Below are 27,340 nucleotides of genomic sequence, written 5' to 3'. Positions count from 1 at the left end.
TTCCTCATTGCGCAGATCCACATATCTCCGGTGTCGCTACTTCCCGCGGGGAGGCAAATCTACAATATCCTTGTATGACGGGTAACGGCCGACAAGCCTATGCGGATGATGCACACAGTGACAGCGGCCACAGCTATAAGAACCCTCCTGCAGTTCACAACATCAAAAGATGTCCGGCTCCTACCCAACCTCTAGGTACCTTCTCGTTCAAGCGGGTGGCTTCCTGCACGGTCGACATCATGGTGTCAGCTTGGTTCCTAGCGAAGGTCTTTGTGGCATTTGCGCCCTTGACCAGCGTCGTTGCGCAATATGCCACTCCTCCAGTACTGCCTGAGCTTTTGGATGCTACAGCAGATGAATTGATCTCTGGGCTTGAGGCTGGTGACTTCACAAGTCTTGACTTGGTACAGGTGAGCTGTCATCAGAGAATCTCAACGACACTGGGCGCAGCGTACTGACTTACAACAGGCATATGTGGGACGTATTCTGGAAGTCAATGCGACCCTTCACATGGTCACCGAGATCAACCCAGATGCCTGGACAATTGCGAAAGAGCTGGATGAGGAGCGCTCATGTGGGAAGATTCGCGGGTCGGCCAATGTTGATCAAAACCTTGGAAGCACCGCTGACCTTCATTTAGTCCTCTCCACGGTCTTCCTATCCTTATCAAGAACAACATTGCGACTGCCGACGAGATGAACAACACGGCTGGATCTTTCTCGCTGCTCGGAGCCAAGGTACCCCGCGATGCCACCGTTGCTGCCAAACTTCGTGCCGCAGGTGCGATCCTACTCGGCAAGACCAACCTATCGCAATGGGCCAACTACCGATCCGCGAACTCGTCCAATGGCTGGTCTGCTTATGGTGGTCAGACGTATGGTGCTTACTACCCAGGTCAAGATCCCAGTGGTAGCAGCAGTGGTAGTGGCGTTTCGGCCAGTCTCGGTTTGGCATTTGGCACTTTGGGTACCGAGACTGATGGCAGCATTGTGTCACCAAGTCAATTGAACAACATCGTTGGCATCAAGCCCACTGTAAGAGCCCCCGAGATCGAACGAAGGGATTCGAGCTAACAATCACCTAGGTTGGTCTGACCAGCAGAGCTCTTGTCATCCCCATCTCGGAGCATCAGGATTCCGTTGGACCCATGGCGCGCACCGTGAAAGATGCCGCCTACATCTTGCAAGCAATCGCAGGCCCTGACCAGTATGATAACTACACGTCTGCCATTCCGTGGGCCTCCAATTCTACCAATGCCACTAAGCCAGATTATGTCGCAGCTTGCAAGCTCGACGCACTCGCTGGCAAGCGTATCGGCATTCCTCGTAACGCAATCGGTACACGTAACATCGCGTCGGCACCAATCTTCGATGCATTTGACTCTGCCATCGCAGTGCTCAAGGAAGCCGGCGCGATAATTGTAGACAACACGAACTACACCGCATACGCTCAATACCTAAACTCAACGGCCGAAGACACCGTTCTTGCCGGCGATTTCGGTCCAAATCTCGCCGCGTACCTTGCACAATTGACATATAACCCCAATGATGTGAACGATTTGGAGGAAGTCCGAAACTTCACCCAGACATTCCCAGCGGAGGAGTACCCCAGCCGCGATACTGCTGTCTTCGACGCCGCTCTAGCTCTGAACTTCACGAACACAGATCCTCAGTTCTGGGCTGCATACCAGGAGGACCTCTTTCTTGGCGGGCCTGGCGGTATTCTCGGCGCGCTAGCTACCTACAATCTTGACGCCGTTGTTCTGCCCACTCGTACAGCGTCCAGTACCAGCGCTATCATCGGTGCCCCGATTGTCACTGTGCCATTGGGTGCATATCCCAGCAACACCACAGTCATCTCGAACGCACGCGGCAACCTTAATGCCACCGCACCCAACATTCCATTTGGTCTTGCTTTTGCCGGCAAGCACTGGAGCGAGGAGAGCCTGATTGGTTTTGCATACGCGTATGAGCAGCGCAGCAATGTGAGGACCAAAGTCAAGCCGTACATTCAGCCGACTATCGAGCTGGCGGATGTCGTTGGCAATAAGACCAGGAAGCTCTAAAGAAGTAGAAGTTGGTGTAGCTCAAATACAATTCGAGGCATTGCTGATTGTCTGATTGGTCGTGAGTCATGCTGATCGTGAGTACGAAGGCTGCTGTGTGAGACCGCCTGTTGTGATTTATGAGTCATAATGTTCGTCGTCCAGCACCCACTTAACCCTGGAACATCACGAACTATGACCGAATAGTAGGAAGGTGTGAAGGACTACAGACTAAAGTGATTAGTACCGGCTGTACCCTGGTTTCCGTCAACCTTAATGCCAATCGCCATGACTACCAACCACCGCGACCTCGTCCGTCGATATTTTTTCTTTCCAGTGTCTGATACAGGGTCAAATTCAGCACAAAGAAAAGTCTCCAAGTTCAGTCCTGGATCAATGTCAGGCGAGGCATCGTGCACAGGCGACTGGTGACACCATGATGGACCATTCAATTAGGTAGACGCGTACCGCGGTACGAGTGAGATGTCAATCACACCACTCCAGCTCTTCGTTCTTCCAAAAGCTTCTTGGGCTCAATGATACACTTCTCTGATTGGCCGACGCCTCTTGAACGTGTACACGCAAACTTCTGCCTGAGGCACCAGGCAACGACGCGTAACTTCGCCTCGTCAACACAGCCGTCAACATCACCAGATCGGGCGATCCGCGACTAAGACGCGTTATCACGAGTATACGCATGACCATATTGGAAAAGGTGTGAGTGCTGCGCCAATCACTTGAGTCATAGTGTATACATGGTACGTTGGTCCTCCACCCATGGTTCGCTTATAGGTACTCTGGGATTCCCGAGTACCAGCCTCGCTCTTGGTATTACCCCAAATACTCAACATTGCTCCCGTCAGAGTTGTGATTTTAGGTTTGATCCTCGCTACCGAAAGATTTGACGAGTGATTCTGTGGCGCCTGCCTCCAACGATTGATCTGAATCGAGCGCCTCGAAGCTGATCTTGAGGGCTGCTGCCGCGTATAAATAACTCGCTTTTCCCCCGACTAGCACCATTGCATCTACCTTATTTTGCAACTCTCATCGTTCACTTTGGCGACTACGTCACACTCTTACACCACTGTCGCCATCGTACCACATCATGGTAACCTTCACCAACCTTCCTGCTGAGATGCGCAACATCATCTATGGCAAGCTCCTTACTGATGCTGTCGCCAATCCTGTACGCCTCAACGACACTTTCAGCTTGTTGACTACCTCCCGGCCTGTTCATGAAGAGGCAGCATCGTACTTCTACCAGCACAACACCTTCACGGTTTCCCTCCCTGCCACGACACACAACCAAGAGAGATCATCGCAAGACGCGACAATACTGCCGCCAATCTCTGACAAATACGTCAAGTACCTCAGGCATCTCACTATTGATGTGCGCTTGAATATCTCCAGGGCTCCGGATTGCGCGAATCACCTCGCAGCACTAGCCAACCTCGACACCGCACTCTTCACCCTGACCCTCAATCTCTCTTCGAATACCTCCAGGGTCCTAACAAACAGGGTCGACGACTGCGTACTGCATGCCAAACACCCAATCACGCTCGCACTGCAGCATCTCCTCTCCTCCAACCTCGCACAATCAGTCCGCATAAATCTGAACAATGTCTGGTTCGCGCCCGGCCTCGCTACCCAACTTCAGACCGAATTTAAGTATAGCCTGGAGCTCGCCACGTCAACCACCTTCCCCTCACTCGAGCGAGCTCCAATCAATCAGACGACGCAAAGCTATCTGTATGCGCTTGGACTTGAGGCACGGGACGTTGAGGATGCTGAAGAGATCCAGCCTCCATCTTCGTCCGCCGACTTCTTTCCATCACTGCCATCGAGCTGGAGCTCTGCGCTGTCGGCATTGGATCAATTCTCTCCAACCGAACATCTATATGAGGACCCTGGAGACCTCCGGGAATTCCCAAAAATGGGGAGAGCGGACTCGCTGTTCGACGAGCCGATCTTCGACATGGACGACTTAGAAGAAGGGAGTGAAGTAGAGCTTACTGAAGATGACGATGTTGGAGATGAAGAGATGGAAGGTATTGATGATTTCGATGCTATTTTGGACAACATGGAGGACGTGGTGCAGAGAAGGGTGAATGAGATGGACGTATGTTATATGACGAACTTTGCGCCGGAAATGTTGGGGAGGTGGATTGAAGAGGCTCCCTAGACGGGAAGTATGAGGAATGTTGTATGATGCCATGAAAAGAACGATGACTTATGTTGTCATCTGATAGGGCAGGATTGCGCGCGAGTGGTTGAGCACATGAAACACACAGTTTGAATTCTGTAAGCGACGAGAACTTCTTGAAGACTGGCAAGCATGAGCGAACTTGAAAACAGTAGTACATGAGCATGTTTCTAGTAAATCTAGTGTTCGATGAAAGTGTGGAACACTCACATAGGACGTTAAATCAATCAATCAATCGAAAGGGTGGAACACATGACAACACAAACACTACCCGGGGCTTCTCTCGTTGTCCGGTTGATTTAATCGAGAAACAGCTTGGACTCGTACTTCGCTTATTCAGTACAACTGTTGTCTTTACCCGTCTTGGTAAGGCAGAGTGCGCAGACCTCAAGCATACCGTAAGTAGCGATGTTGAACATGGCGAGAGCGCGAAACCAAGATGCACATCGACGTGTTGCCCTGTTGCACCGTCCATGCCTCTGGTGTGTCGAACTCGACGCAGAAGCACAGCAGGCGCGCGATTTCCAGAATCAAACCTCAGCATCTCGTATCTTCTCTGAGAGCTTCTATGGCCGGTGAAGAGCTGCTGATACCCGTCGTGCAGAGCAGCGGTGAAGGATACCAAACATACTCACCAGACACCTATACTATGGGCCCTTCAGCTCCTCCGTAGGTCTCCCATCGGGCGTCCTTATCGTCGCCTCATCGCACATGGAAAATCTCCCGCCACCCCGCCCTCTCACGACTTTCTCACGACACCACGACCTTTTCCTCTGTTTGAGTTGGAGTTTGGTTGATTTTGGGTTTGATTTGGATAGGTTATGTAGCTGGCCGGCCTTCCGCCCCAGGCAGGAGGACTCCTTCACGGAAACCCGCTTCCCTCTTGGCTTCTCACCTCCTCCAGCCTGGGCAGAAACAGCCTGCGCCCCCAATACAAGCAATAAATAAAACTACTCCTTCCTGCGATGAGGTGACGGCATAGAAAACAAGCGAGCAGCTGCTAGAACACCAACGCACCCTAGCCTTCAACTTGCTATTGCGCAATAACTAGAGGAGAAGCACAAGATCTAAATAGACAGAATTAAAGAGTAAGCATATCTCTACCTTTATACTGCTTTCTAGAGTTTTAATGAAAAGTGAGAATGCAGAACAAGCCTACAACAGCAGGCACTTTTTGCGGTACGAACATTGCTTGAAACTGGGTGCTTCTCTGCTCTACAACTTTCTCAAGGCCTTCATGCGTCCGTCGCACCGCCTTTCAGGCGTCCATCGCACCGCCCGTTCACCTTTCCCTCTGTTTTACTCAAGCTTTTGCAGATCCCCACCAGCCCAATGTGCGGTCACATCCGGCCCTTCCGGAGCTTCCGAACCACACCAGGCACACTTTTCGACGCTGCTTCGACGCCGTCTGCTGCCCTGCATGCGTCCTGAACGCGATGTGCTAACAGGGCTGAGCCGATGATCATCCGTTTGCGTTTTTGTGGACTTCGTTGTGGACTTTTGGACCAAGTTTTGGTGGTTCCTGAGTTCCGCCGATTGCCGGCAGGGCGCTGACATCAATCAGCCAGCGAATGGTTAGTGGAGTCTTGGCATGCGTAGTTCGCGCGCTGACGGCCTTGAAACTTTGGGATACGAGGCTCACTCCCCTCGGTGATCGAAGGATTAATTGGAAAGATTGGATTGTGCCTCGTAGGATTGCAGGGAGTAAGCCGTGTGCCCATTTTCCAACTTGTGTGCGCCTCGAGTGCGACGTGATGCATGAGATTGAATGGCGCAGCAAACGGTGCAGACGCAGCCAAGCGCTCGAGCGTGACCTGATGTAAAGAGCAGGTCTCGCAGGTAGCCGAGCGTTGCATTGGAACGGCGAAACGTAGGACGAGACTCGAGAGATTGTGAGGAAAGATCGCATGCGTTGTGTCGAGAAGTCGGAATCATCAGTCGAAGACTCATATTGGGGTATCAACGCGACGAAGAACCCAGGCCTAGATCGAAGCGAAAGACCAAAAAACCATCAAAACCAGAGCCTATCCCAGAATACACGGTATCGTACCGCTGAACGCCATAACTATGCAACGCTATGCTATGCTCCAAAATGACGGTCTTCTTGCACCTGATTATGACCTTGTATCCAAATTGCACCTCTTCGGGAAATCATTATGCGTATTGTATCGTTCTCAGTGTATGACGTTCTTTTCCTGGTTGAACACCACGCCTTCTTTCTCCGCGAATAGCTTCTGGATCGGGTAGGTAAATGCATTCATCATGTTCTCGCTGTAGTCCATCTTGACAAGGGACTTCTGGAACCAATAGTGGCGGATGAACTTGCCCTGGCAGTTGCTGATCTCGACGCCGGGGAAGCCATTCGCTTGGCCGCAGTCGAGCTCCTTGATGTATTCTTCGTAGTCGTAGCGGATGTATTCGCCGAATGCGGACTGCTCGTGAAACTTGGGCTGCTTCCACTGCGAGCAGTTGGGGTAGCGGACGTCGTCAGGGCATTCGTGCCATGCCTTCAGGATGGGCAAAACTTGCTTGTTGTTCTGCACGATCATGAAACCGGTGTTAGTGTATGTTCGGTTGAAGCGGTCGGAGTTGTATTGCGGCTCCCTGGAATCCCAAGGATCCTTCGCCATGACGAAAGAGTGGTGGGGCTCGACATTCCAGTAGTTCATCATCCACTCGATGGGGAGGTGCATGAAGCGGAAAGTCGCGTCAGCATCAAGGAAAACAATGAACTTGTAATCTTTGATCAAGTTGGCCAGTGCAGATGGCTTAATCCAGGTTGCGTGTCGGTCCTCAAACTCGCTCGCGTGGACAAATTTGTAGTCGTAGCCGTGGATCTGAGCGTAGGCATAGTGAGCAAAGACACCACCAGATACGTGGTTGATGTTGCGCCAGTCGTATTCGCCCTTTGCAAACATCTCAGTCGACTTGAGTGGTCTTGTGTCAAGATCCAGGATCAAGATATCACTGCCCATCTTCTTCGTATACCGCGGGTTCTTAGGAAGCACAATCTTGGTGCCATTGGGCTCGCGAATGAAGGGCTCAGACGGCGATGTCTTGAGCGGCTCGTACAAAATGCGCAGGATATCGTTGATGTTTGGCGGTTTTGCATCATTGAAGGTCCTGTCAGTTCTGGTCAGTAGCTATCCACTAGCGCGCGAGATTTATCGGGACAAAAACAATCAGGGACCAACCGTCCCAGTTGTAGCAAGATATCGAAACATGGTAGGACACGTACATCTCGACATGTGTTGACCCGGAGCTGTGCGGGAACGGTATGCTCTCCGGACTCGACCAGGCCATGAATCCAAAAATGAAGATCAGGACGAAGCCGGCGCTGCACGCCAGCGCAAACATTGGGCTGCGGGCCCCCATCGATGGCAGCATCATATTGAAGTCGTTTGTCCGGTTTCCTCTTCGAAAAGCAAAGGAGCGACAGGAGAAAGCAACGGCGATATCTGGGTGCGCAAGGGGGACAGACAAGCAGGCGCCCCCAACGGGCTCGGGGGCTCAGCACATTTTAAAGGGACCCGTCAGCCGTCAGCCCAGCGGCCCAGCGGCCAAGCGTGCAGGAGTAGCATGTCCGTGTCGGGGCGAGATTGCGCTTGGCGGAAGCCATCAGCCCTTTCGCGGCGTCGATGCACAACCGAGGACCCGTTGTTAAGCTCCATTAAGCAGCTCAGGTGGTACCTTGGCCCAGCGAAAGGGGCGAATGAGATGACCCGCTGAGCCCGGACCCGTGAAGAAAGACGTGGGTCTTGGATCGGACGGGAGCCGCCCAGCGCTGCCAAACTTCATTCATTCGCGACCGCATGAACGCGCGCACTCTCCAGCGACTGTGTGCTGTCAGTTCCGTCAATGACAAAAGGCAAAGACCCTGCAGAATCGAATGTGCAGCCCCTCGACGGCGCTGGCATTGGGACAGCGGCTGTTGGGTGGGTAGTTGAGTGGCAAAGGGTCCCAAAAGGACGCCGTTCGAAAACTTGTTCGAATCAGGGAGGGTCGGATGCAATTTCCCCGGATATTTTGCAAACCCCCTGAGTTCCTTCGAGGCCTACCATTGCGCCTCCCTTCATATCTTGAGCCCCTCACCGGCTCGTATCACCACCCGCAAATTTGCGACTCCACTGAAAAACGGCTGCCACATTGCCACGACCCTAAGACGGGCTGCATCCTGCGACACGCTGCGTATGCTGCAACATGGGGTTGGCGAGTTGGCAGATGGCCTTTTGAAGTTGGCATGTGTGATTTGTAAGCCAACGGCTATTCCTGCTGCCTGCATCGTACCGACATGCCTCACTTAGCGCATGCTAATGTATTGTTTGGGCATCTTTACAACATCGCCGTTACGATGTTGAGTGCATTTTACCAGACTTTTCATAGCAAACGTCTACGACGGTTCCAGCAGTAGCAACACCAATTCGAGGGATGTTGCTGTTCGCCGACACATGTCTTCAAGTGCGGTCAGAGCAGCAATTGGAGCTGCGTGTCCCTTGCGTGTCGGGCGCAGTTCCCTTGCCTCGTGTCGACAAGGGCAGATGCATGGTAAAAATGTGTTTAGAGGACGACGGTAGCTATGGTCGTCTCTTCCGCAGCCAGACCTCACGCTTCCAAGGTAGCATTTATGGAATAGGTCATCAAATCTTCATCATAGGTTTAACCTATTCAATTACTCCTGACGGCCCCTGGGAAGTTTGAGGCTACGATCCCGACATCGAAACCTCCACATTATCTTCGGCGCATTCGCCGCCAGCATCGAAATGTTTGCTTGTGCGCATTGTTGTTTTGACCTCGGTGTCAACGTCTTAAGTGGCATTTTCGCCCTCGGTCTCCTTCACGTGGACGACATCGTTCTCATAATCGAACCTGGACTTCGAGTGGAACGTAGAGCGCATGATGCGCCAGCCTTCTGTGAAATTGTCAATTTTTGGCGCATGTTGGGCGATGGCACATGGAGGGAGCTTACTGGGTACTAACGGTTTCGAATGAGTGGTAACGGGACTCGCTGTAGCAGTAGCAATATTTGCGACAGATGTAGCTTGGCGGTCTATCAGTCTGTTAGCATCTAATAGATCACAACGATCAATGACAGAACTCACAGTTCACCCACAGACGTATCCAAGATCTCCTTCACAGCAGTGTCGTAGTCGAAGTCATCTGGCTCTGCAAGGCGCGCCCGCTCCAACATAGCCTCCCACTTTACCTTCTGCGACTTCTTGATGCAGCCAGTGAGCTTGGCGTTGGCGATGTGCTTGAGGTGAGCGAGGCGAAAGTCTTAATTCACTTGATCATGACACTCTGGCAAGCTGTATTCTTCTCCCCATAGCCCTATGGATGGCTAGCCCAGCCGTCCTCAGGGTCACGAAAGCGGATGTTGAGACAAGTGCTGCTGACAATCCGGGCAAGGTAGGATCCGAGCGATTCCGACTCAAGTTAATGGAGAGGCTCCTTGTAGTAGGTACAGATGCCGAAGAAGTCCAGCCAATCACCCATAGTGAAGCTGAGCTCGATGCGGCCCAGCACATTGAAGCATTTCTGTTGCAGTAAATGCAATAAGTGAAGGTGTAACCGCGCAGGGCAGTAAAATCGGTATATTCTGTTGTGTTGTTCTGTGATTGCCTCTCTCACCTGGCAGTCCTCAGGGTCTGTTTACATGACGTATCTGTCGTGCAACCAGAAAGCGCTGTTGGAACAGGCAAGAGCACTGCACCAGCACATGTGGCAGACATGACCTCTTCACTCCATAAACCGTCATAATTTCGCCACACCATTCTTGGAGTCAATAATGGCGGTAAAGACCCTACGGTTAACAAGCACTTCCTTGGACTATTCCAACCATCTTCAAGAGCTCTTCCTTCATACGCTTGCTGACGAGTAGAGGGTTGGTGTTGGGCAGAGACACCTTTGGATCAATCTCAACAGGCTTGTGACGGCCGTACTTGCTTGTATCACCGTTCATCAGCTTGAGCTGGCGGCCACCCGCATAGCCAGTGCCCATGAAGATGCGTGACTTCTTTCGCTGAGCCACCGTGGACTCTGGATATGAGCGCTGCTTGACAAGATCACGGATCGGATAAATATCGTCCTCCGGAGCGATGGCATACATGCGAATCTGTCGGGGCGAGTGGACAGTACGCATGTGGGAAGGATTGAAGTATTGAACTGACTATTCTACATGCTACGGAGTGGAGCTATACATAAGGAAATGTCTATGTTGATGTCGTGTAGCTGTCAATATGTAGTCGTGCGACGTAGCAACCAATCAGCAGATAAGCGCCCATGCGGCCGACTGCAAGGAGACACCTCAACCGTGACAGAATGAGGCGACGAATCTCAGCAGGCAATTTCTTGAACTTGATTGAAACATCCATTGAGCTTGTTCCAGAAATACTAGATCGATTCGGGGGTACGGCCACGCATGGCACTGCTGTTCTTCGCCATGTCAACAAGCCATTGTTGAACAGGCACCAATTGTCCAGAGATGCGCACGTGGATCTTGTTAGGGTGAAGAGCGCCTTCGCGGGGAATGACTGAGACACGGACAGTTGCAGGGAACTTCTCGTCATCTTGCGTGAAGGTGTAGAACTTGACATCATGGTCACCCTCGGGTGGTCAGATGGGCGGTGCGCTCGTGGACAGGAAGACTTGAAAGTTTGTGTTGCACATTGCAACACCGTGCTCCAGTTCTTTCATCAGCTGACGGATGGTGGTCTTGATGAGGCGTAAGACTGGATCATTCTGAGGAGGCGGGGGCTCGAAGCGGTATATATACTCGTCGCGGTCCCTTTCGTAAGCAAGATCGGCGTGATGAAGTGGCGGGTGTATTCGCTCTCTCGTGATGGGAGACGGTACTTCTTCACACAGCCTGTGAGCTTGAACTTGCAGATATGCTTGATGTCTGGAAAAGCTATCGTCAATATCCAGTCGACCATAACAGTCTGGTAGGACATGGATCACGAACCTTGCCCCAAGGGTCGTCGCTGTACCCATCAGCTGGATCATGAAATCGAATATCGAGCTGAGCGTTCAACTTGAGACAAGTTAGAGAATGGCCCAGCGAGCTGGAGTTGTCGCGAAACAGCATCGATTCGATTCCTACAACCAAAAAAACTTGAACCAGCCGGCGTTGGTGAACCTTAGCTCAATCCGACCAAAGACGTTGTAGCTGACTGCGGCTCCTATTGCTGAGCCTGCGATATCAGTGAACATTTGGTGATCGATGAAGCATGTCTTCACACTATTCCAGCCAGCCCTCAAGACTTCCTCTTTAATTTACTCGTTGACGTAGAGAAGAGCCAGGTCGGGCGGACTGACAGTATCATGGTTCTCTTAGGGGTACTCGTTCAAGCTATTGCGGTACACATGGGAGCTCAGTCGAAAACCTCCATTGCATTCATGCAATATCCAATGCCCATGATGACATGTGTGCTCATCCTCTCTTCCGCTGAGTTACCCAAAATCCGTTGATTATGGGAGCACTTGCTCTTGATAAGGGGGTAGATCTTGCCGCTTGAGGCAATGACCATCTCGAAGATCAAAAGGCGGACCTCGGTTGGGAGGTCCATGACGTGCGTCCTACCATTGCGCTTGCGCCAGAATTCCATGATCTCAGACTCGGTTCGAGTGCGCATGACTTGACCATCGGCGAGATCAAGCTGCCATAATTTGATACATACTTTAAGATCCTCGGGATAGATCAGTCTGTACGGAAGGCACGCGACCTTCGCGCATGAACCATGTGATCGTAGCAAGAAGAGCCCTTCCTTCGCGTCGGCTTGACGGGGCCCAAGACAAACGATATTAAAGCTAAACGAGAATGAGAGGATACTTACTCAACACAGATAGAGGTTGCAAGCCTGCTTGTAGCAAGATAGCATATTGACGAACTGAACATGCGGCCTCGGGCCACTCACTTCGTAGGAAGTAACACTGAACATTCTGAAAGCGATCGCGTACATTAGTATACAGGAAGCTAGTGCTTGTGCACATGCCCATGACTATCGAGATCCCGCTTGCCAACCCACGCATTCCCCGCCTTCCTCAACTTCTCCGTAACCTTACTCATCTTGACTTTCAGCACTCCCTCAATATACCCCGGCAACTGCGTGTTATCCCAATTGCCTGCCATGTCCGCCCTCAAGTTCCCTCCGCGCCATCCAGAACCATACCCAAACAACGTAATATCGCTCGCCGTATGCCCACCGGTAGACCAATTGACGCCCGCCTTCTTACTCAAGCGGCTCGAAAGATCGGAAGCGAGTTTGTTGTTCTTAAGAATAGTGTCGACTTCCGTCTCGCTCAAGTCACCGAGTCCGTAACCAGGGAGGATGGTGGACTTGAGGTACGCGCGCTTGTCCGTACCATTGTAATTCTTCCAAAGCAATTCAGCGTGCTCGGTCGTCATGCTAGCACCCTTGAGGGGAAGCGGGTTGAACCCATTCAGAGTCAGACCGCCGCATTCGTGGTCGGCGGCAGATAGCATCATGGTGTCAGGGTGTTTGTCGATCCACTCGCGGACGTACTTCATGACATCGTTATACATGATGGTGTCGTGCAGATGTCCAACAGGATCGTTGGCGTGTCCAGCGTGGTCGATACGACTTGCCTACATGGTCTGTCAGTATTTGTGATCTGGTATCCAAGGACCATGATCATTACTTGCCTCGATCATAAGGAAGTAACCCTTGAAACCCCACTTCGTCGCACGATCGAGGGAGGTCAGCGCTGTCTCCACCATCTCCAGGAGGGAAGGCTCTTGTTGTGGGTTCTGCTGACGATCGATCTCATACATCATCTGATCTGTGATCTCGTCAGTCTCAAAACCACCCATGACTCCGAAAATACTGACCGTCATTAAATAGCCCAATATAAGGCAAATCAGCCGCCTTTGCAGTACCCTTTTTTAACTCATCGAACGCCTTGCGGTCCTGCATAACGCGATACCCCTTCTCCTTTGCATAGCCGAAAAGATCAATGTCATCTTTGCGGCAAGACGTGGGATCGGACTTGGGCTTGAAGTAGCAGCGTCCACCGCCCATGAGGATGTCGACTTGCGGACCAAGTGGGTGAGAGTACCCAATCTCGTGCTCAGCGATCTTCTCGTAGGAGTTCCGATCGGCAACGTGAGCGGCGTAGCAAGCAGGAGTGGCGTGGTTAATGGTTGAGGTTACGACGAGGCCGGTCTTGAAGCCTTCTAGCTTGGCAGCTTCGAGGATTGAGCCGACGGGTTGACCGTCATCGTCTACAGCGATAGCTACAAACATGCATCAGCATCAGGAACTTGTTTGAAGACTACGTGGACATACCATTGTTGTATGTCTTGACACCGCAACCAAACGCCGTTGCACTAGCCGCAGAATCGGTGATCAAGTTGTCGCTTGCTTGTGTCCTGACGTTGCCAATGACCATCTGGTCTGCAGGAAGCTGAATCGAAACTGGTGCCTTAGGGTTCTCGCCGTTTTGAAGCAAAGAGACATAGTCCCGGGCCATAGTTTGCGAAGCTGGGCCATAGCCATCAGGCACAATGTAGATAAAGTTGCGGGCCGTAGGCAGGAGCCAGAGTGCGGAGGCTCCCTGCGCAAGAAGCGCTCCGGCAATCGTGAGGGAGAGAGCGTACTTCATCTTGTTGTTGAGGCTGAGAAGTGTGCTTGTAAGAGCTGCTGTTCGTATTCGATGCGCAAGGTGCTTTTATACCATCATTTGTTCACAAGGACTTGCCCCATGATCTTACAGAACTATTGTTCTTTGCATGCCAATAACCGCCAACATACTCGTCTCTCATGACAGCCTTGTGCGACCCGCATTGCAAGATTGCACTGCGCGAACGTGTCCGCTCAATCCATCATCTGTGGACAATAATCTTGCAAGGTCCCGACTTTCCGCTCTCGAGACTTGCGAGCTTCCGTTTTGGTCCACATGGTGGTGAGGTCAAGAATAGCGAACGGTTCTTGGCTTGCTTGGCTGCATCCTACGCGGCATGCCACAGCGTATGAATCTGAGCGTTAGCGCACACGTGGGTTCGACGCAAATTGTAGTCACATGCAGAATTGTGTACCTGCATCTTGCGTGAACCTGAATTGTCCGCGGTACTGTCGTCAAGTCCATACAAGCCAACAGCTTGTGACAATCTTCAAGAAATACGACAAGACCGCCCAGGGATGCATGTTGAGAGCGATGTCGCGTCGCATTTGCTGGAGTACATTCAGTCGACTCTCCGCACTTCCCCATCCTTCCCCCTAACCTCGCCCTCAAGCAAAATCTCGTGACCATCACCTTCTCTTACCCACTGCGCTGCGATGCAACCAACAGTAGCAACAGCCGCCATAAGCCACCAACCAAGGCCGACAATGCCCACATTCAAACCTCTGCCAAAGACCCACGAGAACATGATGGGCCCAATGGTCCTTGTAAGACTAGAGACCGACTGTCCGATACCATGCACAGTGCCCAGGACGGAAGGGTGTGGACTAACATTATTGACCAGTATGGTCGTGCAGGGCAGAGTGAAGGTCCGGGCTAGGACTTGGATGAAGAGAACTCCGATCATGGCCATCCAGACAAAGGGCCCACTGACACCAGCTGGCGGCTTACTCCGGCTCAGGACACGGCTCAGGAACGGTGCGAGCGCATAGGTAACGGGAAACAGCGCAAGGAAGATGCGATAGCTCTTCGCTGTGCCGAGTCGATGCGAGAGCTTCGGGTACAAGAAAAGCTGCAGTGTGATGCCGATGCCTCCCAGGATAGCCAATGCGACTCCTATGCGCGCTGGTGGTAACGCTAGACCGCCGGTGAAGTGAATGAAGCCGTGTGGTTTGTAGCCAGGAGGGTGTGGGTTTGCAGGGTCGAAGCGTGGTGTTGAGAGATAGATGAACCAGAGCGAGTTGAAGCCTCCCACATGCATGGCCATAAGGCCGTGGGCGAGTAAGGTGAGGATGAGGTTCCGTGTCCAGATGCGGCGGAAGGGTAGCTTTTGACGCAGTACCTTGTTGGTCTTGTCGCTGGATGCGGGAGTAGCTGGATGGGCTGATGTGGGCGTTTGCTGGAGTTCGAGACTATTGGAAGCACCGAAGTCGTCGGTAGGAACTGCAGAGTAACCCGACTCGGTTGCGATATGTTGGCGAAAGACGTAGCGGCGAATCATCCTGCCTATGCATAAGCCAGGGTCTGGCTTGTCCTTGCAAAGCTCATTTGTTTCTTCCAGGAAGAAGATAACAGCCAATGCCGAAAAGAGAAGGAAGCACGCGCTCACGATGTTTGGCAGAGCATATGGCCAACGCTTCATCCAGTAGACACCACTCTTACCGCCGATGAGTGAGCCGGGTCCAAACCAGGAGGGATAGCTGCCAACTGGGTCTGCCAGAACTCCACCTGCGAGGATGTCAGTAGAAGTCTCGGATCGTTGCTACGCGCAACACATACCAAGTATTGGTCCAATAATGACACCAATGTTGAACGTCATGGGCAGGATCAGAAAGGCTCTGCTCTGGTACTTCTTCTCCTTAATGATCTCGCTAATCATCGTCCTCATAACTCCAACATTGCCGTTCAGCACACCTCCCAGACACCGAAACGCTACCGCCATAGGAAAGCTCTGCGAAAAGCCGAAGCCAATGATGCTGCACATGGTTCCTAGCACGCCGATGTAGACGACTCGTTTTCGCCCGCCATACTCGGAGTCTGCGACACGACCCCAAAACATGGCAGTCAGGAACTGCGCGAATGGGAAGGCGGCTTGGAGTATACCCGCTTGGTAGGAGATCGTGGCATCAGGCAGTGTCTTGTCGAACGACTGGAGTTGGTAGAAGAGGTAGGACCCAAGCGAAGTCTGCGTCAATGGCTCGGAGAGGCGTGCCAAAGTAATCACGAAGAGCTGATCCTTGCGGGGTAGTGAGCGCCATGATATTGGCTTCTCTTTCGCGGCTTCAGCTTGCTCGGTGTCATCAATCTGTGGAAGTGCGGTGCCAGCTCGAATGTTCGTCGCTATCGAAAGTTGCCGATGCAGCTGAAGTTGCTTCGCAGCCAGGAGACCACGACCATGGTCCCCATCACTCCTGTCGTCACCTGACGAGAAGTCGAAATCATCATCTTCGAAAAGGTCGGTGTTGTCGGTGTTTGAAGTTTCCCGATTCCGAGGTGGTTGCGAGGAGTTATTCCCGGACGCGACAATGACGCTGGGTTGACAATTCGAATTTGCGCTCATCAGTGTGCGAAGCTCCTAGTCTGAAGCAGCTCTGATCTCTCTGCGAGTGAACCGAGTAGAAAGAAAGGCTTGGGACAGCATGACGAAAAGTATGACTCTGGTGGTAATAGTTGGTGCTAATGCACGACGTCGCTCTGCCGCCGTGTAAAGATATTTCCGTGGCTCTCATTGGCGATGGCAGCCGCTTTTTTGCCACCGGAAAACGATTGACTGTGCTGGAGCGTATTGCAATACGTTGATGATGAAGGTTGTGAGGGTTGTTGATGGAAGGAGGTCAGGTCAAGTCAACAGCACAAGCGAATCGTAAGCTGTACCTTCCTCAGGTTCAAAGACGACGTCAAGAGGCAAGTACCTGCCCGATTGCATGGCCAAACACCTTTACGCACCTGGCTAGAGCTCTATCGTGATATGTCTTCTTCTCTCGTTTGTTCCTGCATGGTCCACCTGTTGCTACATACTATTCAGCCCCTCTGCTTGCCTTTTTCACCATGTCTCACGACTGCTTTCACTTTGACTCCTCCGGACTGAAGTTAATACTAACCCCATTAACACAATGCCTCTCATCCTTCGGATTTCCAAACCGCTCCCCTTTGAAAATATGTCCCAAATGCCCCCCACAGTTATTACACACAATCTCCGTCCTCATCATACCCAAGCCCGGATCCGGCCTCTGCCCCACAGCATCCGGAAACGCATCCCAGAACGCCGGCCATCCGCACCCAGAGTCGAACTTGTGGTTGGCTTTGTACAGAGGTGCGGAGCAGCCCGCGCAGCTGTAGACGCCGGCGTCTGGGTAGTGCTTGTCGTATTTGCTGGAGCCGGGCATTTCGGTACCTTTTTTGCGGAGGATGCGGAATTGCTCTGTGGTGCGTTAGAATGGTGGATGGAATGGATAGTGAGCGGGTAGGCAAGAGACGGACCAGGGGAGAGCTGTGCCTGCCATTCGCCTTCGGGCTTTGAGGCGGGGTAGTCCGTGTTGTCTGCCATGCTGCTGGATGATCCAAAGAGCGCGCCGAGGAAGGGGATGCTTGGCATAGATCGCTGGATTGTGACGCGCTGGGGGCTGTTGTAGAATGTGCGGCCGAGTGTGCTTGCGGGGTTGGCGCGGATGAATGCGCTTGTTGTGTTGCTGATTGTGCAGAAGGCGCGGATGAACGGAGGGAAGGATGGGAAGCGCATGAGTCGAGATTATGTAGGCGAAGGTATGGTGCAGAGTTGCAGGTCCAAAGGCGAGCTGGAGATGTTGCTGATGCTGGTGGCGCATAGCTTCAGTGGCGGGGGAAGGAGCTTTGACAATCATTTGGAATTGCGTCACCACTCGAAGCGTCCATCAATCATCAAACCACCTCGGCTGGGCCGTAATTGGACAATCAAGAGCTGTGTCGCAAGCCTTGTGTTGGGAGCGAAGCACTCAAAAGGCTTGTCGTTCGATGGACTTGGATTACTCTTTCCGTCGGTGCCGTATCCATACATAGGCTTGTGAGTTGTGCAAACGGAGAGCTCGGAAGTCATCTGGTTGTTAGTTGCTTGGACGTGTTGAAAGGTCGCCAGAAATAAGAAGATAGTAGTGTGTGCGTGCGAGGTTGTGTTTGTAGATATGTATGTGTGAGTACCTCGATGGCTGACAAAACGTCATGTTCAGAGACAACTTCTGAGCAAGCACACGAAGACATGCAACAACTACTTAGCCTCTGTAAATTATCTTGACGTTAAACGTCTATCTATCATGCAATAGTACTCACCACCAAGCGAAAGCCCCCTGAGCTATCTCTCTCTGGTTCTTGCAGTCTTCACGTTGTGTGAGCGTTGTTCCGCTACGAAAACAATGCTAGAATGCTGCCTACACGTGGTTGCTTGAGCTTCTCGCCTGACTCCTCAGCTGCACAAGCTGTCGGACGTTGTCAAGATCGTATGCGTCCTGGTTCAAGTTTGCGCTTCGCTGGTTCGCGCAGCACATCGATCGATACCATCCCAAGTGTGGACATGCATCAGCTCGATAAGGTGCTGTGATTCTACTCGACTTGTCTGGCACACTGGGTCCTATTCTTCTGACAGATTGGTTCGTCTGACAGCACTCGACACTCTCGGTCTAACAAGACTAATTGACTGACTGAATCAGTACGAATGTTAAGTTAGATTCGCAGATTCAAGGTTGACGACAGTCTGCAATGTTTGCATCGGATAGCAAGACATCGTCTTGGTAAGATTCGACTTTCGATTCGGTTCCGAGTGCGAGTGTCTGCGGTCTTGGCATGGTGCTTTTGTGACAATCGCGCCGAATCTCGTCGCCTGAAGGTCATTCACGGTTGCAGGTGGTCTGGGTGACACATTCGAGTTTGTGCCCAGCCAGCTGTGGGACGAAAATGGCGGTGGCGCTAATCATGTACCTTGCGCAGGCTGTCTGCTTCCGACGAATTGCTTGCCGTGTGGGGATGGAGCGTCCAGTCAATTTTACTTGGCATACTCGATGCTCGTCCATGGTCTGTAGATACGATTTTCGTGACGTCCGGAGATTCTACAAGCGTCATGGCGGCTAACTGGGGCCTTCGATGAACCTGCCTTTCTCACTCTGCTCGAGAAGGCGCTCATTGCTGGTTTAGACGCTAAACCCGCGGAGCGCTCAGGAGAGCTATGCGCGCATCTCTCACAATCTCCAGGGCGAGCACCTGGGTTTCAAAGTCGCGCCGAATGCGGATGGAATCGATTCTATTCAAGGTCGGTGATAAGATGAAAGGGCAGGCCCTGAAGCGGGCAGCGATGACTCGCATGTTCCTGCCAAGCCTGGAAGGTGCTTGGCAGGCACGACTGGACTTTTCACCAAAACAGCAATCTCCACCCCCGTCAAGCTTGTTATAGCTTATCATTCCACGCGCTCGTACAGCCCTGCAACATTGATATCACCTGCATGCAGCTCGAAACGCAGGACAAGTCATTGTGATGAGCTTAGTAACTGTTGTTTCGACAGTGCGTCTTTTTTGCGGCCTCCCCACACACTGCGAGATCTGGCACTCACTGTAGGCATCGAAGGCTGCGAAAGAAGCTTAAGATTAAGCTCTTGAGGCGGTCATGAAGATTGTTTTCTATCCTGGTCTTTTCCCTGTCACAGATCATGCCTCGTCTCGACTCAGATGATCCTCCTTTTCGAAGACCTCCGGTAAGCTGCGGTACATAGGATTGTGGGTCGGGTCCATATTCACCGCAAGAGCTAGGAGAGTTTAGAGGCCTTTGAGGTCATGACTCCCCACTGTTTCAATATATGCATCAAGTCTCGAAATGAGCTGCGACTATCTCGGGCATAGCACTTGTTTACACAGTCGGGTGTGGGAACTGTAACCTGCTGACAGCTGTCAAGGAAGCCGTTAGCAACGCCCTGAGCCAAGCTTTTTGCGAAACATGCCAAGGTGGCTTGACATGTCCTGCGGATCAGTGCAGCGCATTGAAGATTTTCCGTAATTTGTTCCGATAGGAGGAGAATCTCAAAACAATCTCTTGAAACAATCGCCTACCCTGTTGTGTTCAAGTTGTTGTATCGACCCGATACGCGAAGGTGTAAGGCGGCATGACATCGAACATCCACAATTACTAGAGCTCTTGGCAACACAGGCGAGGAAATGATCCAGGAGAAAGGCCCGGGCAGAGAGAGGAGTGGATGATCAAACCGCCCTCGGTTTCGCTGTTTCTTACCCCCCCCTCCCCTCCCCCGAATACGAGCGATTCAAGGTTTCAGCCATGACCTGCAGTACCTTGCCGCAGTGTAGCGCCGGGAAGTCATTCTGCATGGAGCTCTAGCCTACCGCTCATACAATCTTACGCAGGTCGAGAGGCTTTGAGTAGGATGACAGCGACACCGAGTATAAAGACCACGATGCTCGCATCGTTAGAAGAGCAGTTCATTCTCTTACTACAGTCTTTCGTTTGCTTGAAGCAACCCACTCTCTTTACACGCTCACTACTTCCATTCTCTCTACATACTTACCAACAAGTTCTACTTTCAACTTTCAAAGTATCACCAACCAACCGACAACATGAAGTTCACTCTCATCGCCGCTGTTGCCGCATTCGTGGCCCCCATTGCCGCCGGCCCTGCCGCTTCCGCCCCTGCTGAGGCCTTCGCCATGCAGAAGCGTGCTACCATCTCCATCCCCACGTCCAAGGGCTCTGTTACCTACAAGAAGGCCCAGACTGTCTCCGGCACCTTCGACGGTGGTCTTAAGACCTACGGCCGTGGTGTTTCCTGCACTGGTCAGGCTGAGGGTGGCGACGCTGACGCCGTCTTCATCATCAAGAACGGCGGTACCCTCAAGAACGCCATCATTGGCAAGGGTAAGTAACTCTACGCTCAAGTTATCAATCCACATGCTAACACCTCACAGACCAGATCGAGGGTGTCCACTGCGAGGGCTCCTGCACCATCGAGAACGTCTGGTGGGTCGACGTTTGCGAGGACGCTCTTTCCCTGAAGGGTGACGGTAACGCCCTCGTTAAGGGTGGCGGTGCTCAGTCTGCCTCCGACAAGGTTGTCCAGCACAACGGTAAGGGAACCGTCACCATCGACGGCTTCCAGGTCTCCGACTTCGGCAAGCTCTACCGTGCTTGCGGTAACTGCAAGAACTCTGTCTCTCGCAGCGTCGTCATCAAGAACGTCAAGGTAAGCTCAGTTCCTGATTATCTATCGCAAACAGCGTCTAACAACACAACAGGCCTACTCTGGCAAGCTCCTCGCCGGTATCAACCCCAACTTCGGCGGCACTGCCACTATCTCCTCCACCTGCGCTTCTTCTGTCAAGGCCATCTGCGAGGAGTTCAAGGGCACCACCCCCGGCAACGAGCCCAAGTCCGTCTCCAAGGGCCCCTCCAGCTACTGCAAGTACACCGCCTCGGCCATCAAGTCTTGCTAGAAGCTTTTGTGTCGCTAGACACTTTCGTCTTGCTAGGCAGATTGTCCTGGTTGTCGTACTACGACTCGCAATGGGATCACAGACGCTTGATGCAGCATGGCACGATTTGATGCATTCGATACATTGGAAGCTTTGAAGGCGGATTCTTGTTTATATATATATATATATGCCGCGCATGTAATACACTTTTTACTGAAACTTCTCTGCGCCCGATTTCTGCATAGCGGTGAAAGCTGCCCCTGAAACACCGCGCAGCTGCTCGTGGCTTGCATGATCTAACGTTGCAGGCTTCGATACACATGGCGTGCGACTGCGCAACGGTGGAATTTTGAAATTGGGAAGAGTGGGTGCCTCTGAGTTTGCAAGAATTCACGAGCCACTGTGGCTGAGGGAGCACCTGTATAGACAGTGCATGTCTTATCCATTACCTCGCCTCTTAGCGCATACTCTCAACACTTACATTGCGAACAATTATACACAAGTCCCGGTATACAACGACAGGTGAATTTAATACCGTGTTTCTGAGCAATTGGGACGAGTATGGGTCCTGTCATGAGGCGCGTTCAGGTGAGTAGTTGCGGATGATATTTTCACATAGCCCCGTTGACAGTGAGCAGATTATATATTTACAGAAGACTTATGGACTTCGTCTATGTGCACAGCAATCGACACATAGTCGCAGAGCTATAGGCTGTGGCATAAAGTCGATCCTCAACGGAAATCGGGAGCAAGCAAGCGATGCACCTCCACAGCCGCTCACCACAAGAAAGCCCCTTTTGAAGGCTGTAAGCATACTCTGAGGGGATCATCAGACAGGAATTCAATATTTTCGAGCGACGTCAAAATAACCTCTTGCCGTTCGATCCGCGGATGTGGTCGTTGTATCATCTTGCCGTATTCCCGACAGAACGGCTCACGAGCCTCCGCCAAAACATCCGTCGTAAGCCTCCACATCCCAGGGAAGCGGAGTGTAAATCATCGAAATCCCTGCGACATAATTGCATGGCCTATGCTGAAGACTGGCTCCCTGTCCATCATCTGTGCCTTCGTTGTCCGGTGGTACAAGGCATAAGCGAAGCGAAGTGTGCGGGCCTCATGTCCACACTTCAGCAAAGCGGAGTGGAAATGGTCTTAGTGTTTGTGGCATGATCATGGTCATGGTCAAATATCCTGTTCAGTTGATCCCTGGAGATCGTTGATACGTGTGGCATTGCGGACACAACCACATGCGCCCTGGCCCCTGGTCGAGATCTTCGAAGATATGCCGAAGCCTTGTCCTGCCCTCGAAGACTGCAACTGCAACATGTGCCGTCAGAAGCCACTCAAGGGACCAATCAGGCCCAGCAGAGCAGTGGATCAGAGCGATGGTTGCCAGGTTTCACTCAAATTAACATTCGGTAGATCCGAAGGTCAGATCTCGAGTATGCTCAACCCCAAGGGTAGGGCAGTCAAGGCACTTGAGATTCTTGCAGCAGCGTAAGACAGTTCTTTCATTTGATCTGGATACTAATGTTGCTGGATAGACTCGCGCAAATGTTGTGATTACTTGCTGCCGTCTTTGCCGTAGGCGAGGTCGTTGTATCATCTTGCCGTTTTACCGAAGAAGAGGCTCTGTGCTTCCGCCATCGCATCTAGACCTCACGCAATGTGCAGCGGAGCGGAGCGCAGACGAAAACTGTGTGATGATTCATTCCGATACCTTGGATCCTATGTTCGGTGCTCAGTGCTCATGTGTCGAACTGTCGCTTGTCAGCATTCGGTCGTATTGACACCTCCAGCCGCAGCGCGTCCCATACCTCCCACTTCTTATATCCAGTGTTCCTATCATTCGCCTTCGGTGCTGATCTGCTTGCCATCTTGGGCTCGTTGTTCTTCACATACTCCTGCGCAAGTGATGCGCATGCTTTCTTATGCGTTTTGAAATGTGCTTTCTGGCAGTCCTTACCACAGTACAATGTGGTGTGGCACTTGTTGCATGCCTTTAGCGGCACATCGGCCTTGTTGCACTGTGCACACGCTTCTTGCGCCTTGCTGGAAGACGAAGCCTCCGCTTGTGGCACTGATACGCTCGTTAGCTCGGTAGTGTTGGTGTTGATGCAAGGAGCGGTACCGGTGGTGGAGTTTGATGGCTCAGCCATGGCCACTGTGAACGACCCAGGTGAAGACTTAAAGACGCGAATCAAGCCAGGTGATGATCGAAAAACCTTCGAATGCTACTACTTCAATTCACGTGAGCGCGCAATGTGTTCGTGGTGTTTCAGCCGCTGCCCTCACGATTTTGCGTATGCAGGGATGCAGCCGAAGCGAGACGGCCATGCCGAATTGAGCTTAGTTTTCGATTTTGTAGCTGAGGCTGAGATTGCGGGAGCCCTGCAGCGGGCGGCGAACAACTTTTCGCTCACAACGGCGCGACACCTGCTTGAAACGCGCAAACATCTTGCGCCTTCTGCACGAGAAGCGACTGGTCCCGTACTACGACGGCCTGCCATGCAGTGTGCTCGCCACGTGGGCGCACCGTTGCCACTTTCTGCATCACGGTAGTGGATCGGCGAAAACCCTGACGCCTCAACACCACGATGAGAAGTGGAAAACCTCACGATACTACGCTTGGAAAGTAGCTCGCAATAACTCGGGCAATTTTCTCCGATGGCTACCACGTCTGTAGTGCTCTTATCTGGAGAGGGTCCACTTTTGCGAATCCAACATGACGTGATGGCAAAAAGCCCCGCTTGAGGTGCTCTTGAAATATGCGTACAATGCCCAAACGATTCGCACAGTAGTCTGCGAACTTTTTGATCCTCCTTGACCCTCTCTGACAACCAAGATGTCTACTCAGACCGCTCTTGAGCTCAGCCAAACAACCGGCGAGCGACGACGCTCGTTCGTTGTGACTGGTCAAGATGGCCAGACCCCACTATCCACACCGAAAGCGGCAAGTATCTCTGCACGATCTTCGTATTTCCCAGATCTTCCAGGTGGACCAGGGCAAGGCAAAAGAGTTGGATTTTCTGAGCTCCCTCCTACTAGCATATTCGCAATTACCCCGGCAGGCGCGCAAACACCCGCCGGTGCATCGACTCCAGGATGGACTACGCCCGGAACACAGACACCTGGTGCAGGCTGGATGAGTCCCTCGGGTCAAGCAACTCCGGGATGGGCGACACCGAAGTCATCTCAGATGCGCCCTTTGATGTTTCCTGAGACAGCGTATCCAAATATTGGCTCCATTCACACATGGCAAGGTATCTTGATTCTAGCCATCACCTGCGGTGCACAGCTCATGGATAACGTCTTCATGACTGCTGTCAACCTGTCACTTCCAGAAGTACAAACAGAATTTGGCGTCTCGTCCAGCGACCTCCAATGGCTTCTTTCCGCCTACACACTCACTTTTGGAGGATTCTTGCTGTTCTCTGGTGTGCTGGCCGACAGATATGGCCGAAGATTCATCTTCAGTGCCGGCATGGTCTGGCTTTCTATATGGACACTTGCGAACGGCTTTGCTACATCGTTCATCCAGATCGCCATCTTCCGTGCCTTACAGGGTATAGGTGCGGCAATGACTGTACCTTCGGCGATCGGCATCATCAGTTCCTACTTTGTTGCGAGCGAGCGAGTGGTGGCGCTCACGTTCTTTGGTGCAAGCGGCGCTATTGGATTTTGCGCAGGTCTGCTGTTCGGTGGTTTTGTGACGGAAGCACTTGGCTGGCGATACATCTTTCGTATCGCCGTCGCAGTCACGGCCCCGCTGGGGCTCATTGGCTGCTTCTACCTTCCCAAGGATCGTCGTGAGGGAAGCGCAAAGCCAAGTCTCGACTTTCTCGGAGCAGGTCTTTCGACATCGGGTCTAATCCTGCTTTCGTTCGTGTTATCCAGCGGCGGCGAGTATGGTTGGAACAAGGCGTTCATCATCACTCTGCTGGTCGTTTCAGTCGTCATGCTTGGGGTTTTCACGTATGTCGAGAAGAAGGTTCGAAATCCGATCATGCCAATGTCACTTTGGAAGATCAAGAACTTCGCGCCCCTGTGGATCACAGGCTTTGGTAAATTCGTCTATTCTTTACGCTCAGGGAAAGTGCTGACCTCGCTAGTGGTATATGGGGCTTATCAGACTGTGATCTACTACGTCGTGCTGCAGGCTCAGGAGGTCGCGAAGCTATCAGCAGGCGCAACGGCTCTGCGTTTCCTGCCCATGGGCGCTGCAGGCTTCATAACGAACATGGTTCTTGCGAAGTGGATGAAGTACATGGATATCGGGTATCTGATGACGCTCGGCATGGTGATTACCCTCATCTCGCCCGTCCCTGCCAGTCTGATGCCGGCAGATGACCCTAACTTGTAAGTCGAACTCAATCTTGCGGCTCTTAGACCTTAATGACGGTACCTGTAGTTGGCGGTATATCTTACCCACCTCGATCATGGTCGTTGTTGGTGTCAGCATCAGCTACATTTGTATCACGAACATCATGCTCGAGTCTGTCCCTACGAATGTCAAGTCACTATGCGGCGGACTTGTCAACACTGCTTTTCAGATCGGATCTGGCGTCAGCCTCGCACTTGCCGCGGCTGTCGTCAACGCAGTTGATATCGAGAAGGGGCACACGGAAGCCAAGCAGTACCAGACTGGCTTGTTCTGCTGCATTGGCCTAGCCCTTCTCGGTCTCCTTGTTTCGTTGGGTGGTATACGGGGATTGCGCAAGAGCCTTGGTGGTGCTCAGGTTCATTGAGAGACGATGTGCACTGCAGGTGGCCCCAGCAGCAGACAACATGAGACAGCAATCAAGCATGGACAACAATACCTCACATTCGATGCGCACCCACATCCAACATACGAGACACTAATACAGCACGAACCCACACGGCAGACTGAAGGCCTTGTTACTGTTGCGTACATCATGTCCCGCTCCGCTCTTTCCAGTACAGGTCGCTAAAACAGTGAAACACGTGACCCTCCAGCTCACTCTCATATAACGCGATCTATGCTCGACCACGCATCGCTGACCTTCGAAACCAAGTGTATTCGGACGCTCACCTTCATCTGATTCAGCCTAGCACATCAGTCTATTTCATCCAAATCCGGTCTCACGACTTCACAGCACCGTGCGTAGCTCTCAGTACGATCGCCCTTCCTTCGACACACTACTGCGTTCCACTGTCCGGTCATTATGCGTATACCAGTCGGGATACTCGCTCAGATCATCAAGCATATGGACGTTGTGCCTCCGCTCGAAGACGTCCTGGAACTACGGCTCACTTCTAGTAAGACATGTTTGCTTATGGCGTCTTGTTATTGGCTTACGCATGTCAGGCACAGTGAACAAGGAAGTGCTGAGAGTCCTTGCTCGCTCTGACCAGATCTTTCCGCGCAATGTAGATAAACTCCTCGAGATCAACAAGATAGAGTTGAATCCACAGATGATGGTTCATCAAATGGTTCGTTGCCGTAAACGTCACGCTGCATCCGAGGATCATACAGGCTTGCCGCCTCCCAAGCGAAGGTGTTGCTTCATGGGCCACCCGATGAACTTCAAGATTGCCCCAGAGGATTCGGTCCCGCGACCTTTACCCCTAAGTCTGCTTCGTCCCTACCTCGTAGCTCGTATGGAACGCGCCGAGGCACATCCCTGTCTCCTCTCGGTCTTTACTGACAGGTCTGCCGATCTGGTCATGGACGACCGCACTAAGGTCACTTCAATGGAGCGATAACAACTATTCAAGGATATGGTTGCCGCGTTTGGAACATCTCACCAAAGACATATTCTCCACTCTGTTCGACTCACACGGTCTCAACTACTGGCTCCCACTCTACGATGCCACGCACTTGACCGTCTATCCCAGCACCGAACACAACATTCGTCTCTTCTGTCTGTTTCGACTCATCCGCAAGTCCACTCAACTACAGAATTACGAGGCAGACGAGGGACTACCTGACCTGATCATCAACCTCCTGGAGCAACCTCCTGGAGCATCCTCTGACAACACCTGAATATGCGCGC

At 52.2% G+C, this 27,340-nt stretch overlaps 12 protein-coding genes across 12 annotated transcripts; 5 read left to right on the top strand and 7 right to left on the bottom strand.

Moving 5' to 3' along the window:
• The first annotated feature begins 172 nt into the window (after positions 1–172).
• Positions 173–2,540, top strand: BU25DRAFT_494253 (glutamyl-tRNA amidotransferase subunit A). The gene is made up of 4 exons (XM_033711766.1): positions 173–410; positions 469–590; positions 641–1,034; positions 1,085–2,540. The coding sequence occupies exons 1-4, from the start codon at positions 240–242 to the stop codon at positions 2,063–2,065; spliced, it is 1,668 nt and encodes a 555-aa protein (XP_033557717.1). The 5' UTR covers positions 173–239; the 3' UTR covers positions 2,066–2,540.
• A 273-nt stretch (positions 2,541–2,813) lies between these two features.
• Positions 2,814–4,413, top strand: BU25DRAFT_414277 (uncharacterized protein). Its single transcript, XM_033707242.1, has one exon. It carries the CDS (start codon positions 3,150–3,152, stop codon positions 4,224–4,226), a length of 1,077 nt encoding a protein of 358 aa, XP_033557716.1. The 5' UTR covers positions 2,814–3,149; the 3' UTR covers positions 4,227–4,413.
• Positions 4,414–6,421: 2,008 nt separating this feature from the next.
• Positions 6,422–7,637, bottom strand: BU25DRAFT_349779 (uncharacterized protein; the record flags this gene model as incomplete). The annotated part of the gene is made up of 2 exons (XM_033703271.1): positions 6,422–7,370; positions 7,504–7,637. 2 exons carry the CDS (start codon positions 7,635–7,637, stop codon positions 6,422–6,424), a joined length of 1,083 nt encoding a protein of 360 aa, XP_033557715.1.
• Positions 7,638–9,052: 1,415 nt separating this feature from the next.
• On the bottom strand, positions 9,053–10,386 carry BU25DRAFT_461906 (uncharacterized protein; the record flags this gene model as incomplete). Its single annotated transcript, XM_033710485.1, has 4 exons — positions 9,053–9,156; positions 9,221–9,294; positions 9,347–9,498; positions 10,084–10,386. The coding sequence occupies 4 exons, from the start codon at positions 10,384–10,386 to the stop codon at positions 9,053–9,055; spliced, it is 633 nt and encodes a 210-aa protein (XP_033557714.1).
• Positions 10,387–10,637: 251 nt separating this feature from the next.
• BU25DRAFT_461905 (uncharacterized protein) lies at positions 10,638–11,878 on the bottom strand (the record flags this gene model as incomplete). Its single annotated transcript, XM_033710484.1, has 2 exons — positions 10,638–10,850; positions 11,630–11,878. 2 exons carry the CDS (start codon positions 11,876–11,878, stop codon positions 10,638–10,640), a joined length of 462 nt encoding a protein of 153 aa, XP_033557713.1.
• Positions 11,879–12,177: 299 nt separating this feature from the next.
• On the bottom strand, positions 12,178–14,158 carry BU25DRAFT_176002 (alkaline phosphatase). The gene is made up of 4 exons (XM_033700857.1): positions 13,553–14,158; positions 13,096–13,500; positions 12,910–13,046; positions 12,178–12,852 (listed from the first exon to the last, which is right to left on the bottom strand). The coding sequence occupies exons 1-4, from the start codon at positions 13,866–13,868 to the stop codon at positions 12,220–12,222; spliced, it is 1,491 nt and encodes a 496-aa protein (XP_033557712.1). The 5' UTR covers positions 13,869–14,158; the 3' UTR covers positions 12,178–12,219.
• BU25DRAFT_176001 (MFS general substrate transporter) lies at positions 14,159–16,698 on the bottom strand. The gene is made up of 2 exons (XM_033700856.1): positions 15,666–16,698; positions 14,159–15,614 (listed from the first exon to the last, which is right to left on the bottom strand). Exons 1-2 carry the CDS (start codon positions 16,444–16,446, stop codon positions 14,449–14,451), a joined length of 1,947 nt encoding a protein of 648 aa, XP_033557711.1. The 5' UTR covers positions 16,447–16,698; the 3' UTR covers positions 14,159–14,448.
• Positions 16,699–17,952, bottom strand: BU25DRAFT_175960 (SelR-domain-containing protein). The gene is made up of 2 exons (XM_033700855.1): positions 17,367–17,952; positions 16,699–17,307 (listed from the first exon to the last, which is right to left on the bottom strand). Exons 1-2 carry the CDS (start codon positions 17,623–17,625, stop codon positions 16,952–16,954), a joined length of 615 nt encoding a protein of 204 aa, XP_033557710.1. The 5' UTR covers positions 17,626–17,952; the 3' UTR covers positions 16,699–16,951.
• A 2,519-nt stretch (positions 17,953–20,471) lies between these two features.
• Positions 20,472–21,344, top strand: BU25DRAFT_349807 (polysaccharide lyase family 3 protein; the record flags this gene model as incomplete). Its single annotated transcript, XM_033703272.1, has 3 exons — positions 20,472–20,769; positions 20,820–21,094; positions 21,147–21,344. 3 exons carry the CDS (start codon positions 20,472–20,474, stop codon positions 21,342–21,344), a joined length of 771 nt encoding a protein of 256 aa, XP_033557709.1.
• Positions 21,345–22,843: 1,499 nt separating this feature from the next.
• Positions 22,844–23,586, bottom strand: BU25DRAFT_494246 (uncharacterized protein). The gene is made up of 3 exons (XM_033711765.1): positions 23,455–23,586; positions 23,141–23,403; positions 22,844–23,083 (listed from the first exon to the last, which is right to left on the bottom strand). The coding sequence occupies exons 1-3, from the start codon at positions 23,480–23,482 to the stop codon at positions 23,072–23,074; spliced, it is 303 nt and encodes a 100-aa protein (XP_033557708.1). The 5' UTR covers positions 23,483–23,586; the 3' UTR covers positions 22,844–23,071.
• A 790-nt stretch (positions 23,587–24,376) lies between these two features.
• On the top strand, positions 24,377–26,071 carry BU25DRAFT_477915 (MFS general substrate transporter; the record flags this gene model as incomplete). Its single annotated transcript, XM_033710980.1, has 3 exons — positions 24,377–25,387; positions 25,436–25,682; positions 25,735–26,071. Exons 1-3 carry the CDS (start codon positions 24,469–24,471, stop codon positions 26,069–26,071), a joined length of 1,503 nt encoding a protein of 500 aa, XP_033557707.1. The 5' UTR covers positions 24,377–24,468.
• A 438-nt stretch (positions 26,072–26,509) lies between these two features.
• On the top strand, positions 26,510–27,330 carry BU25DRAFT_424768 (uncharacterized protein; the record flags this gene model as incomplete). Its single annotated transcript, XM_033708303.1, has 3 exons — positions 26,510–26,603; positions 26,653–26,995; positions 27,063–27,330. The coding sequence occupies 3 exons, from the start codon at positions 26,510–26,512 to the stop codon at positions 27,328–27,330; spliced, it is 705 nt and encodes a 234-aa protein (XP_033557706.1).
• Between the last annotated feature and the right edge of the window lie 10 nt (positions 27,331–27,340).

This window comes from Macroventuria anomochaeta (genome assembly GCF_010093625.1).
Source record: "Macroventuria anomochaeta strain CBS 525.71 unplaced genomic scaffold BU25scaffold_36, whole genome shotgun sequence".
NCBI lineage: Eukaryota > Fungi > Ascomycota > Dothideomycetes > Pleosporales > Didymellaceae > Macroventuria > Macroventuria anomochaeta.
Note: the sequence above shows the minus strand (reverse complement) of the source record. Positions and strands in the feature narration are given on the sequence as shown.